Here is a 15,184-nt window from a genome sequence, read left to right on the forward strand (position 1 = left end):
ATATAGGTGTTAGCCAGATTCATCAGTATAGTAATGACGCTGATATCAATAGAAATAGATACAGGCGTTAGCTAGATATGGAAAAAATAAGTCCACCTATTAAAAAATATTGTGATTATGTTGGAAAGGAGCCTTATATTTAGGTGTGAGATAATTCCACCTATGTAGACAATATTTCCACCTAAAAAAAGAGAGTACTGTCACGGCTGAGGATGGGGGAAACCCTCAGTCGTGCGATGACAGAAGATAATGGTCTCTGTTAGGCCAGGACAGAAATCAGGGAGCAGGTCACCTCCTAATACGTCCCTAAATCTGATCCTGACTCCTAGCTGTATGAGCCAACGCTGATGGTAGGAGGGCTCATACTCCGGAACCTAGGGTCCCTACTAGCCCTCAGGGTAGCCTTGGACTAGGAGCAGGGTAAGACGACCTGTTCCTCCTAGACAAGGACGAACAGGAGTCTCACTGGCCAAGCTGCAAGGAAAGGGGAACATATACAGCATATGGCAATGGCAGGTAAGTGAAACAAGTACCACACCTACCTGCCACATATGCACAGTCTGGAACCCATGTACAAGTGCTGCTGTCCACAACAACACAAACGGACACAGCACACACTATACATCACACAGGAACCCAGGAAACCATAGCTGCAATAAACACAAAGAGACCATAGAAACATCTTCATAGCATCATACATAAGCTTATGACCACAAGGGTGGCCCTCACTGGATAGATGGTATATGACCAGGAGGATGACTCCAGCATAACACATGGCTGGAGTACCCCTCAGATATAGGCATCCAGCGGAAGTTAAAAAGCCCAAGTAGCCACACCCACACACAGACACACCCAGTGTTCACACACTAGGAAGGAAGTTAACCCTTCCAACACCAGGCAAGGGAAGAAAGCCACTTAAAGGGGAAGTGTACAAACAACATCACACTGCACCTGTTACCGCTGGCAACAACATGCATGGCAACCATGTCCTGGGATCCAGCCAGAAGGCCGAGACACTGCCACCACATGTACACAACACCACACGTTGCCACCTAAATTAAAAAGAGTTCCACCTGTACAGAGAAAAAGGAGGATTCCACCTGAAGGGAACTTGCTGTATAACTATTGGAGCAACTTCCCTTCAGGTGGAATCCTCCTTTTTCTCTGTACAGGTGGAACTCTTTCTTTTTTTGGTGGACGTACTCTCTTGTTTTAGGTGGAAATATTGTCTACATAGGTGGAATTATCTCACATCTAAATATAAGGCTCCTTTCCAACATAATCACAATATTTGTTAATAGGCGGACATATTTTTTCCATATTTTTTAATAGGTGGATTTATTTTTATTTTTATGCATTCACTTTATTATAAGTATTTGTATTGTGAATATACTGTATTTTACTATTGTCCTTTTTACTATCATCATTACTATACTGATGAATCTGGCTAACGCCTATATCTATCTGATGAATGTTGACATATGATTTCTACTTTGCTTGAATTGTCAGAGAGCCATATAACCACTTGAGGACAATCGGGATAATCATTATGGAGACCCTAACATTTATGGTCCACCTAACCTAGGTCTACGCAGTTGAATATCTCTGAGATTCCCACTTCCATTTTTAGTAAATAAAACTATCATTTTATACCAGCAATTTGTTTTAAATAAACGATAGATGAATTCCTCCAAATGAGGTGTGCACAACCACTCTATATATTATATAGATAGTCTTAATACTCAAGCCGGACAGGACGTTACGGTTCTGTAACTATTTTCACAAACTAAACAAAATCTCCAAGTTCGAAGCATATCCGATGCCCCGGGTAGATGAGCTTATCGAGAGGTTAGGACAAGCCCGATATGTTTCTGTTTTGGACCTCATGAAGGGCTACTGGCAGGTGCCCTTAATGGAGGCTGCCAAAGAGAAAAATGACTTTGTCACCCATGAAGGGATGTATCATTATAAAATGTTACCCTTTGGTCTGCATGGTTCCCCCACTACATTCCAACCACTCATGGACATTGTACTTTGTCCACATCGTCAGTACGCATCGGTTTACCTGGATGATATCGTCATCCACAGTACCGACTGGGAAAGTCATCTACCCAAAGTGCAGGCTGTAGTGGACACCATTAGGAAGGCTGGACTGACTGATAACCCCCAAAAATGTGTAATAGGGTTAGAGGAGACTAAATACCTGGGGTACATCATTGGACGTGGAGTTATCAAACCCCGCGTGAATAAAATATTGGCAATTCGGAATTGGCCAAGACCTGTCACCACGAGGCAAGTTAAGTCTTTCCTGGGAATGGTAGGCTATTATATGAGGTTCGTTACCCATTTTGCCACTTTAGTGTCTCCTTTGACAGGGCTCTTGAAGGGACGGAAGTCTGTGATGGTCCGCTGGAATGACCATGCGGAATAGGCTTTTCCGCGTTGAAGTCGGTCCTGTGTGGGTCACCGGTTTTGGAAATGCCCGACTTCAAGAGGGAGTTTGTGGTACAGACCGATGCCTCTGAAGTAGACCTCAGAGCTGTACTCTCTCAGGAAAAATATTGGGGATGAGTGGAGAGAGAGTGCCTGGCCATCAAATGGGCACTCAAGTCTCTCCGTGATTATATATTTTGGGAGAAAGTTCCATCTGGTGACCTACCACTCCCCTTTCAAGTGAATGAGCCAAGCCAAAGAGTAGAATGCTCGGGTTACCAGATGGTTCTTGTCATTACAGAACTTCAAGTTCTCAGTGGAACACAGGGCAGGCCGCTTGCAGGGAAACGCGGATGCCCTGTCCCGGGTACACTGTCTGGCAAGTGTTCTCCCCCTCAGGGTAGAAAAAAAGGAGGGAGGTATGAAGAAAGCCGCAAAGGTCCATCGTTGACTGAAGGTATGTGTCACCGAGGTTCCTGGCCTTGGTGAAGTGAGAGCTGGTATTTTCAGGTGTCAGTGGCAGCTTATGCTAATTGACACTTTACTATTTTAGTATGGCTGTATAGCTGATCTGGGACGGCTCTTACTGGGAGTAGGCAAAGTCCTGAGTGGGTGACTTCTCCCCACGTTCCAGGCCGTGTCTTGGTTTGGGGCAATAAAACATAAGCAGCACTGTCAGGTAGTGTGGATTACTCTTCTCTGACAGTGGAGCTCTGTCAGTCTCTGTTTTGGGACCTGGTAGTTTGGGCCTGGATTAAGGCCTGCTAACTTGTCACTTACTTAATGTGTGAAGAAACACTGAACTCTTTAATTTAAAGACTTTGTTGTTGCCTCTATACTGCATCCGCTAACCTGCCTTTCAGAGCAAACCCCCACAGTAGATACTGATTATTAGGGTGATATCTACAGAGTTTATAAGTGGTAATCATAAAAAAGATGAAAAAGTAAAACCTTAATTTTGGCCTTTAGGGCTGAGGCTGTCAAGGCGGTAAATCCACCTAGTTTCTTCTTGAAGAAGGATTTTGTCAAAATCCCCCCTACGTGCTCCAAGAGACCTTTTTGTTATGCCCCAAAAAATGAGACACCTTGGGTCCCCATTATTAAAAGAACCTAACATGGCGTGAAATTGTCGTATCAGATTTGTTGTTTATACTGCTGATATGCTGGCAGATCCGCCTGCAAAATTCTTGGGATGTCTTTCTAACATATAGTTTGGAACAAGGGCATTGGACAATATAAATAATGCCCATAGTTTGTCAAACTTTTTTCCATCTACCGGACTGATAAAATCTTTGGTCTTTATGATATAAAGGAAAAAACTGCGCCTACCACATGGAAAACTGCCCACCACATTAGATCTAAGCCGTGTACTGTTAGGGGGAGTGACTCTATAAAAACTGTGAACCAACAAGTCTTTTAGATTTTTACCTCTACGGTAGGTTGTGCTGGGTTTAGAGGTCAACACCTCACTAAGATCATTGTCAGCTTGTAAAACTTGTCAATGTTTCTGTAAAATTTGAAAAATCCTGTGATTCTGCATGTCAAAAGTACCAATGCATCTGATTGTTGAGGGAGTTGTGATATTTTTTTTGTTTGTTTTGGAGAAGATCACAGCGATTTAGTTTTTTCTGGCCCTATAGAATGCCTTATGTAAAGTCCTTTTTGGGTACCCTCTTTGATGAAAACGATGGTATAGTGTGTTGCATTCATGGAGGAACCCAGAATCATCAGAGCAGTTTCTACGGGCCCGTATATACTGTCCTATTGATATTCCGCTCCTAAGCGGCAGAGGATGGTAGCTTTGCCAGTGCAGCAAATTATTGGTCGACGTTGGCTTACAATACACTTCTGTTTTTGCCAAGAACCTCTTTCCTTTTTAAGATGTACAGGTTTCAGTTTCCCAGTCTATATCTGGGTAGTTGAAGTCTCCCAAAATAATGACCTCATCATGATTTGCCACCTCGTCTATCTCATTTAGAAGTAGATTTTCTTTCGACTCTGGTATATTAGGGGCTTAAAATAAACCCATATTAGTATTTTAATATTGTTTTTTCTCCATGTATTTCTACCCACAATGACTCCACATGTTCATGTCCCTCACTTATATCTTCTCGGACTATGAGCTTTAGACCGGACTTTACATAAAGGCAAACCCCTCCCCCTTTCCAGTTTTGACGATCGTTTCTAAACAGGCTGTAACCCTATATGTTAACCACCCTGTCATAGCTATCATCCAGCCATGTCTCATTTATTCCCTCTTTGTCATAGTCCTCCTCACACATCACTAATTCCAGTTCACCAGTTTTATTAGTCAGGCTTTGGGCATTAGTGTACATACAATTGAGAGGTTTATGTATATTTTTATCCTACACTTTTCTTTATGAACTGTTCTAGTCCCTCCTTCCATTCCTCCCGCAGTCCCATTACCTTGCTTCAGGTCTCTATCTGCACTATCTTCCCCTCTTATAATGTAATTACCCCCACACGCATACCATTACCTCACCCTCAGGTCTCTATCTGCACTGCATATTCCCCTTCTATAATGCATTTCCACTCCCCCAGTCCTTAGTATAAATATTCCTCTTCTAGCCATTTTCTCCCCCACAACAGCTGCCCCTTCCCCATTGAGGTGCATCCCATCCCTCTGATAGAGCCTGTAGCCGACAGAAAAGTCAGCCCAATCCTCGAGGAACCCAAACCCCTCCTTTCTACACTAGTTCTTGAGCCACTTGACTCCCCCAATCTTCTGCTGCCTTTCTTTTGTGGTTCGTGGTACAAGTGGTATTTCAGAAAACTTTACCTTTGAGGTCCTTTCCCTAGGAAATTAAATCTGTTAAATAGAGGGATACAACTTTTTTTGGTATACAACAATTTTATTTATTTTTTTAAATGGGGTAAAGACCTGTAGCAATACGGAGAAGGCTGTTGTTGACCACTTGAATAGTGTTGTTCAGTATTTTCTGAAGGTGGTGTTAATAGTGTTAAAGCAGGAGATTACCTCTGGTTGAAAGGTTTTAATCCAGTGTTTTTGAGGACAGTAGCTCGAGGATTCGGCTGCAGTATTTTTGAAGGCAGATGATTTAAGTGAATAAGCATTTTTGAAGTAAGGCATTAGTTTCAGATCACGTTCACCTAAGAATACTTAAAGACTTCGAAACTGCTGTTGCTGTACCTCTCTTTTATTTGTTTAACTAATCCTTTTGTACAGGTGATGTTCCTTATGATTGGACAGTGGCCAGTGATGTACCCATCCATAAGACTGGAAGTACAGAAGAAGCCGAAAAAACTACTGACAAGTTAGTCTTATATCTGTAGTATTAAAAATAACAAATTCTCCACAAATAGATGATAATTGACCACCAAGAGACCAAAAATATGTTGGTCAAAAACATGAATTTACTGAGAGCAGATCATCTCTTCAATCTCATTGATTTCATCAACTATGTCAATAAATTATAGAATGAAGGTGGTGCTGTGGACATCATGTATGTGGATTTCAGCAAAGATTTTCATACAGTTCTACAGCTGTTCTAGTAGATAGATAGATAGATAGATAGATAGATAGATAGATAGATAAATTATTGAAAATTGGACTTAACACTTGGATAGATCAGTGGATTTGGTTAAAAGGCGGAGGGAGAAAATAAGTTTCCAACATATGCCTCTCTTTATAGGAACTAGTTAAAGGAGTTTTAAGACTGTTCAATAGTGTGTGTCAATTGGGACGTGAAAGTCACCATTGAGAGATGTCGGCAATGTCAATTTAGAGAACCTGTAGAAGGCAAGTAGTGACGTGTCGGCAGGGCCTGGTGGTCAGTACATGACAGCTATTTGGAAGCTGGGGGTGAGTAGATGCATAAAGCATTTACTTTAAAATAAGGGGGATGAAGGAGAGTAAAGCTGGAATTTGCTTGAAGAAGTTATCTGATAAGAGAAGGCCAACTCTTACAGTTTGTTTTTGTTAGGCCAGAGAATATGAGCCAACACAACCCATGCTTCGGTGTCAAGTCTAACACTTTATCCTTGCCAACCCCAAAGTTCTGGTTCCTGCACCCCAATAATCCAACTTGCCATTCCTTTGCAAATTCTTTGCCAGTTTAAACAGTCTTACCAAAATGACCCATTGTAAATGAATGCAATCATGTACATTTCCTTTTAGAAGGCTTGGAGATAATCATATCCTTCTCACTGATACTAAATATATCAGTCTTTTTCATGGAGACCACATGGGTTTATAAAAAACAGCATCAGGTTTCAAAAACATTGAAATAACTTCTAAATGAGACAAATAACCAAGGATTAATTTACAAATAAGAAAAAAAAAAACTTTTGTGCCAAGAAATTTGAATTTGACTATACCAGATAAGACATTGTAATACTGTAAAACTAATATCTTATCTAGTGTGTTATAGAATTGCTAAAAATCAGGTTTGTATCTAAGCTATCTCTGTTACATTAGTAGAAGAGATAAAAATGTATTTTGACTGCAAATATAATTATGCCTTAAAGTAATTGCCCAGGATTTTCAAAGTGATGGCCTTTCTTTTGTATAGACCATCAATCTATGATTGGTGGGGATCCAACACCCCAAACACCCACACACCAGCTGAGAATGAGCCAGAACTACACAGCTCTATGCAATGTGTAGTGGATAGAAGTGACTACAGCAGGACTTCTATCACTCACTACTGATAGAAACAACAGAATGACTTGGGATGGCTTTTTGGACCCTTGTAGATCAGATATTGATGGCCTAGCCGGAGGATAAGCCTAAGGATAGAATATGACTTGTCAAATCCTGGAAACCCTCTTTAATTACATCTCTTGATAGTTTGTGTCACTTTCTTCTACTAACTATGTGTCACTTTCTTCTTATTACAAACCTTTAGATATATAATAACAGAAGACTGAATCTCCTTGTTTTTTAGACTATATATCATAGGGTTTAAAAAGGGGGTCAGGACAATGTAGACAAGAGAAATAAACTTATTAACAGTCAGTGAATGTCCTCTGTAAGGGACCATGTAGATGATGAGCATGGAGCCATAATAGGAAGAAACAACCACCAAGTGTGAGCTACAAGTGGAGAAGGCTTTTTGGCGGCCTGAGGTGGAGGAAATTCTGAAGATGGTGATAAAAATATAAACATAAGTTATAATAATGAGCAAGAAAGGTAACAGAGTGATTGGAACAGAGAGTACTATAATGTCAATGCTCACAATGGTTGTGTCGGAGCAAGAAAGTTCTAAAAGAGGGGCAAAGTCACAGAAGAAATGGTTAATAACATTGGACCCGCAGAAGTCTAAACCAAAGACAAGTACAAGTGTGATAAGTATTAACATCAAACTCAGGCCCCAGGATGATATGACCAAGATGTATCTAAGCTTGAAACTCATCATTGAGATATAATGTAGAGGTCTACAGATGGCCAAGTACCGGTCATAGGACATGGCCGTGAGCAAAAAACACTCAGCACTGACTGATACCCCATAAAGGTAAAACTGAGTTGTACACCCAACAAAAGATATGATACTCCCCTCCTTTATGATAACATCCAACATCTTAGGAACAACATTTGATACTTGGATGATGTCTGAAAGTGCCAAATGTCCAAGGAAGAAATACATTGGAGAACAGAGACGTTGGCTTGTTGACACCAGTAAAATGATCAACAAGTTTTCACATATAGTCATGGAATACATGAGGAGAACAATGGAGAAGAAAGGCAACTTATAATCATTCAGAGCCGGGAATCCCAGTATAAGGAACTCAGTGACAGTGGTGGAGTTGAGAGAAATTGTCAACTTGACTGATACATTTTCTGAGGCTAATATTGCTGAGGAAAGAATAGGTTTTGCCTCCATTATAAATGTTTTCTTATTTCATTTTCAATGTCAATCTTCATCCTGGTCCCAGTAAGCATTTTTCAGATAAGTGCAAACAATTATTTTCCTCAATATGTTTCTGAAAATAATACAGAATATATTTTCTAAAACCTTGATGAGGATGTTATGACTTCTTCTAGAAAAAAAACTTGACTGAGGATTTCACGTTAAATGTACAGTATATATCTCAATCTTAAACCCTCAAAGAAGGGACAATTGGGGATAATATTACTCAAATGATTTGAAATTAGAGGGATAAAAATAATGAGTCTCGGTGAGAATAATAATTAACAATATGCAGAAAATCAGTTTTAACTTAAAAATGTAGACTTTTTTATTAACAACACATAAAGAATGCTTTATCTAATTATTAATGTTAACATTCAATTATAGTTTAGAACTAGAAATAACTGAACCCTTAGAGGTTCGGTTCAGGTTCATGAATTTCTCAAAAAGGTTAGTTTAGACCCAAATTTGTTTGCGCATACACTTCCAAATCCTACGCTACTGTACGCGTGACATACTTTAAAGCATATATAACATTTAACATAAAGAAGGTGAGCTGTAAGGGATGCGGCAGTGGCCCTAATGCTGATGGTGCACGCAGAGGCCGTGGCCCTGTGCGCGGTAAAACTGTGTCTGCTGCCAGAGCACAAGAAAAACAATTATCCACAATACCTAGCTTCATGTCCCAGTTTGCTGCGCGATGCAGGACACCACTCTTGAATTCCGACCAGGTGGTCAGTTGGATTGCAGCAGATAATGCTTCCAGTCGGTTAAGCACCACCCTGTCTTCCACCAAGTCCAGTCTCAGTAGCCAAGAGTCTGCTCAACACAATCCTCATCCTGATCCTCCTTTCTCTCACCATGGAGAGTCTGGGCAAACAAGTGATCCCACACTAGGATATACCGAGGACCTCTTTTCAGCGCCATTCCTTGATTTGGCCCTCTCGCTAAGCACGCTTGAGGAAGAACAGATCTTGTGCCCTGATTCCCAAACTCTTGAGCATCCATAGTCACATGAAGATGATGGTGGGGGACGGCAATTACTGTTTAATGAGGTGGATGATGATGAGACACAGTTGCCAATAGGTCAAAGGCAATTACTGTATCAAGAGGTTGATGAAGAGGATGAAACACAATTGTCAATCACTGAGGTTGTGGTTAGGTCAACAAGTCAGGAGGATGAGCAGAGTGAGGAAGTCGAAGAGGAGGTGGTGGATGAAGAAGTCACTGACCAAACCTGGGAAGGTGGAAAGCAGTACAAAGGAGTTGGGTTCTGCAGCACTGCAACAGGCTGGAAGAGGCAGTGGGGTGGCAAAAGGGAGAAGGAGGACCATACCAAACAGGCCCGCAACTGTTCCACAGATCTCCCATGCCCAAGGGGTAGGTGTTCAGCAGTATGGCACTTTTTTAAGGAAAGTGTGGACGAAAAAACAATAGTAGTTTGCAACCTGTGCCATACAAAAATGAGTTGGGGCGTGAACACTAGCAACATCACCACTACCAGCATGATCCGCCACATGGCATCCAAGCACAGTAATTAGTGGGACGAATGCCAGGGTTAACAATCTGTGTCTGCAGGTCACACCATGCCTCCTTTTCCCCTGTGTTACGTGCTGGCCAATCCCCAGTCGAAGGCACAGGCCGGGATGCCTCCCGCCCAGCACCTGGACCTTCACAATCACCATCAGCTAGCATGTCAACTTCTGTGTCCCAGCGCAGTATCCAAATGTCCTTATCTCAGGCATTTAAACGCAACCACAAATACCCAGCCACCCACCCACAGGCCATAGCATTAAATGTGCAGCTTTTAAAATTACTGGCCCTGGAAATGTTGCCATTTACCGTAGGCTTGTAGACACTGAGGACTTTCATCGCCTGATGTCTGCAGCTGTCCAGCATTACGCACTCCCCAGCTGCCACTATTTTTCAAGGTGTGCAGTGCCCGCCTTACACAAACATGTGTCCCGTAACATGACATGTGCCCTGACCAAGGCAGTCGCTGGGAAGCGGACACATGGACAAGTGCATTTGGCCAGGAACACTACATTTCCCTGATGGCACACTGGGTGAACATTGTGGAGGTCAGGAGCAAGTCGTACCCTGGGATGGCACAGGTGCTACCAACGCCGAGGTTTGGGGTCCCTAATTCCATCAGGGTTTCCGCCAGCACCTATGTAAGTGGCTCCAACCCCCACTTCTCCTACTCCTCCGCCTCCTTGTCTACTTCCACCTCCGAATTATCCGCGTGTAGCACCAGTCAGCTATCAGCCAGTAGCTGGAAGCAGTGTAGCACTGCAGTGGGGAAGCGTCAACAGGCCGTGCTGAAGCTGATATGCTCAGGGGACAAACAGCACACTGCCGCAGAATTGTTGCAGGGGATAAGAGTCCAGACTGAGCTGTGGCTCTCGTCACTCAATCTATAGCCAGGCATGGTTGTGTCTGATTTTGACTGTAACTTGGTGGCGGCTTTGGAGCTCGGGAAGCTCACACACATCCTATTCCTCGCCCACATCTTAAAGTTAGTGGTTCAACAGTTTCTCAAAACCTATTCCAATTTGCCTGAGCTACTGGTGAAGGAGTGCCGCATGTGTGCACATTTCCGCAAGTCATCGACAGCTTCAGCCGGTCTTTCAACGCTGCAGCAGCGCTGGAAATAGCCAGCTCTCTGCCTGTTTTGTGAGATGAGCACGCACTGGAACTTGACGTTCCATATGTTGGCCAGGCTTTGTGAGCAGCAGAGGGCAGTAGTGGAATACCAGCTGCAACATGGTCGTCACCTTTTGTGACGGACTGAACCGTCACTGGGGCTGCTGGAGAAGCCTGAGTGCCAGCCTACTTCCTACAGACTATGGACCAAGAACTATGGAGACCCCCTCAGACCTTTTGGGGTTACAAGGAACTATAAACCCTGATTTATGTGTGTAATTTATATGCCACATATTTCCTATTGCCCATTAAAAAGGCATGGTGTGGATTCAGCAACACAAAAAGGGTTAACTCTGCACTGAGACTCCCACTGATTGTGTTAGTGATGGGATTAAGATAGAAAGAGAAAAACAAAAAAATATATAGTGGCAATTCTGCCAAGAGTGTTTTATATGATTAATTGCTACATTTTGTGTAGTTTGCTCTTGTGGTGCATGTGGACCGCGCCAATATCCTCCATTGTATGCATATTTTGCTGGGGTTAGTCGATTACTGCGGTCCACATGCGGTCGGGCTGCTCCCCCAATAAAAGACACGCCACAGTGTCAGGGGCTGACAGCTCCTCCAGAATTGCCACTATATATTTTTTGGTTTTTCTCTTTCTGCCCTGTTAGATTTTAGTGCGTTTGCCTTTACTTGGCATTCTAACACTCTTTTGCACCTGGTAACCTCCATCACATGGTCTGGTGTGGGTGTGGCTCGCTGCCTGGCTTCATTCACATAGTACTACCGCAGTATACATGCTGGGCATTTGTGGGAAGCTTGGCTGCGAGTTGAATTATATCACCTTCAGACCGTGTTCACACCATAGTTAGAGCAGCGGTTAGGACCCCTTGCCATGCTGAGAACCGTGACGTGGTGCATGATGGGCTCCGATATCTCCATGACTGGAATATATTGGCAAAAGTCTCAGCTTTTAATACCTGCATTTATGTCTTGCCAGCATAGTCAGTGTTATATCTGTTTGGTGCATTCTCTCTCTGTGTTTTATGGGATTAAGATAGTTGATTATAATAACAGCCGACTCCTATGATACACTCAGGAGATAATCCCATCACATGTGTCTCCTCTTCCCATTCATTAATTATGGAGGGAGTGAATATATCTGTTTGCATATTCATTGTTGGTTGTTCATTGCGTCACAGACAATGCCATTGTGTTTGTTGAATAGGGTTAGTTTTGTGTTTAAACTGTACAGGATTGGCTGCTATGTCATGTCCTCAGTATGTCATGTGTATATAAGTCAATGCTGTGTGTTCAATAAAGAGTTCCTGTTTTACCCTTCATCATGTTGAGGCTGGTGTTTGGGTCACTGATCAACACTGGGGATTGCTATACGCTGAAGATTTGCTATACTCCCCTTGCTATAACTACTAGCTCTTGTAAGAGCTGTTCCTATTCCTTGTTCCTGTGGTGGTTTTAGTGTAGAGCGGAGTGCTTGGAGTCCTCGGGAAGCACTAGGAGCATCCATCAACTGAGGTACCCGGTCGGGGTGCTAGGAGATCCTTTACACGTTTCCAGTCAGCTTCCGCTATTCACAATCGAGGAGTGGGCATGGATGTCTGACCACTTTGAGGAATTAACACAGATGGTGAGCGGTGATAACACTATTATCAGCATCACCATCCCACTTCTGTGTCTACTCAAACGCTTGCTGCTCACAATTAAGGACAACGTTTGCATGTGGAAGAGGTGGAAATGGGGGAAGACATTACACAGGGTGATAGCCAAACCACCCTCACTTTGCCTTCTCAGTATGAATTGGACCATGAAGAGGAGAAAGAGGAGCAGAAGACGGTTGCCTCTGCTACAAAGGATAGTACCAATGTAAGTTTAATTCCATCTGTTCTGCGTGGGTAGACAGAAGAGGAGGAAAATGATGAGGAGATGTCACGGATGGTGTTGCAGAAAGCTGGAACTTATAAATAAACATCCAACTGGCTTGATCCCAAACTAAGGAGCATATGGGTGAGCCCTTTAAAACCCCTAGAGCTCTCCCTGACTGCTATACCAATGCAAAGGTCTTAATGGTAGACGGATGCATGCCCTCGTAACTTATACTATGTGACACCTGAAAACCCTACAATAGTGAGAGGACACGACCACCGGTTCCCTGCACTTAATACGGACAGAGTCAGGGTCACCTACAATCAAGCCAGCAAGAAAACACAAATAAAGGAAACAGACTTATCTGAGGAATCAGGAGAAGCAGCATCCAGCAGTGAACACAATCCAGGAAGAAGTATAAACCGCAAAGTGAGGCAGTATGGGAGGGAATATAAAGGGAGACAATCAGTGCAAATATTTTACAGCTGGGAGAAGGATGGGAGATTAGAAAGTGAAACCAAAACAAAGAACATAACACAACAGGTAGAGAAGAACGTCTGCCAGATCTTCTCACAGAGCTGGCAGTGAGAGGAGATTGAGAGTCATCCTCCTGATGATGACAGCAAAGTCTTGCCTGTTGGTACTCTTGCACACATGGCTGACTTCATGTTAGGCTGCCTTTCCCACGACCCACGCGTTACACACATTTTAGACAACACCTTCTCGACCCCCGCTACAAAGGGAACTTCTCATCTCTCATTCCTGTTTTGGAGAGGACGAGCAAAACGGTGCTCCAAAAATTTCCATCTGACAATGCTGGTGGCAGAGTCCGTAGTCCTAGGTCAACCGAGGACGGGAGACAAGGGGAACACACAGGAGTTCCAACAGAGGCAGGGAAACACTCTCCAAAGCCTGGGACAGTTTCATGACACCCCTCCAGCACCCTCACCCTGATGCGCAGCCTACTGTCACAAGGAGGGAAAAACTTTGGAAGATGGTGAAGGAGTACATAGCAGACTGTTTGAGCATTCTCAATGATCCCTCAGTGCCTTTCAACTAATGGGTGTCCGAGCTGGACATGTGGCACAAACTGGCACCCTAATCCTTGGAGGTGCTGGCCTGCCCTGCCGCCAGTGTTTTGTCTCAGCGGGTATTTAGTGCTGCTGGTGGCATTATAACAGATAAGCGTCTCTGCCCGTCAACTGAAAATGCTGACAGGTTGACTCTTATAAAAATGAACAAGGCCTGGATTGACCATGACTTCTCGACTCCACCAGAGGAAAGCTGATGAACATAAAAGCACTTTAAATGTGTTGTTTATAATGTACTGAATACACAGTGTTCCCATGCCATGCACCTCTTCCACCACAAAAAAGGGTATATGTTTGAATCTTCCTTTTCTCATGTTCCTCCTCCTCTTCCATCATATCAACATGTGTATTTGTCTGCCCTCGCAGGCCCTTAACTACAATCATTTAGAGGGTCAGCTCACCAGCAGGCCCTCTCCTACAATATTTTAGAGGGTCCGCTCACCTGCAGGCACTCGCCTACAATATTTTAGAGGGTCAGCTCACCTGTAGGCCTTTACCTACAAAATTTTAGAGGGTCAGCTTACCTGCAGGTCCTCTCATACAATATTTTAGAGGGTCAGCTCACCTGCAGGCCCTCGCTTATTATGTTTTAGAAGGTCAGCTCACCTGCAGGCCCTTGCATATAATGTTTTAGAGGGTCAGCTCACCAGCAGGCACTTACCTACAATCTTTTAGAGGGTCAGCTCACCAGCAGGCCCTCACCTACAATATTTTAGAGGGTTAGCTCCCCTGTAGGCCCTTGGAAATAATGTTTTATAGGGGTAGCTCACCAGCAGGCCCTCACCTAGAATATTTTAGAGGGTCAGCTCACCCGCAGACCCTCACCTACAATATTTTATAGGGTCTGCTCACCAGCATGCCCTCACCTACAATCATTTAGAGGGTCAGCTCACCTGTAGGCCCTCACATATAATCTTTTAGAGGGTCATCTCACCAGCAGGCCCTCACCTACAATCTTTTAGAGGGTCAGCTCACCAGCAGGCCCTCGTACATGATGTTTTTGATGGTAAGATCAGCAGCAGATCCTCACCCCTAATGTTTTCGATTGGTCAGATCAGCAGCAGGCCCTCACCCCTAATGTTATGGAAGGTCACCAGCAGGTCCTTGCTCCTAATTTTTTCGAGGGTCACCAGAAGGCCATCAATAATAATTTTTCGAGGGTGTGTGTGATGCCCTCCTTTATGTGTAATAAGGGGTGTATTTGACTAACGGTTGCTTGTAATTTTTGGCAGCCCT

The 15,184-nt window shown here is 43.4% G+C and overlaps 1 protein-coding gene across 1 annotated transcript; it reads right to left on the reverse strand.

Moving 5' to 3' along the window:
* Positions 1–7,283: 7,283 nt before the first annotated feature.
* Positions 7,284–8,297, reverse strand: LOC122929189 (olfactory receptor 490-like). The gene has a single exon (XM_044282694.1). It carries the CDS (start codon positions 8,295–8,297, stop codon positions 7,284–7,286), a length of 1,014 nt encoding a protein of 337 aa, XP_044138629.1.
* Positions 8,298–15,184: the final 6,887 nt, after the last annotated feature.

This window comes from Bufo gargarizans, chromosome 2, assembly GCF_014858855.1.
Source record: "Bufo gargarizans isolate SCDJY-AF-19 chromosome 2, ASM1485885v1, whole genome shotgun sequence".
NCBI lineage: Eukaryota > Metazoa > Chordata > Amphibia > Anura > Bufonidae > Bufo > Bufo gargarizans.

Coding starts and splice junctions, on each gene's coding strand:
- LOC122929189 (XM_044282694.1), bottom strand. CDS start 8,297: ATGGAGGCAAAACCTATTCTTTCCTCAGCAATATTAGCCTCAGAAAAT.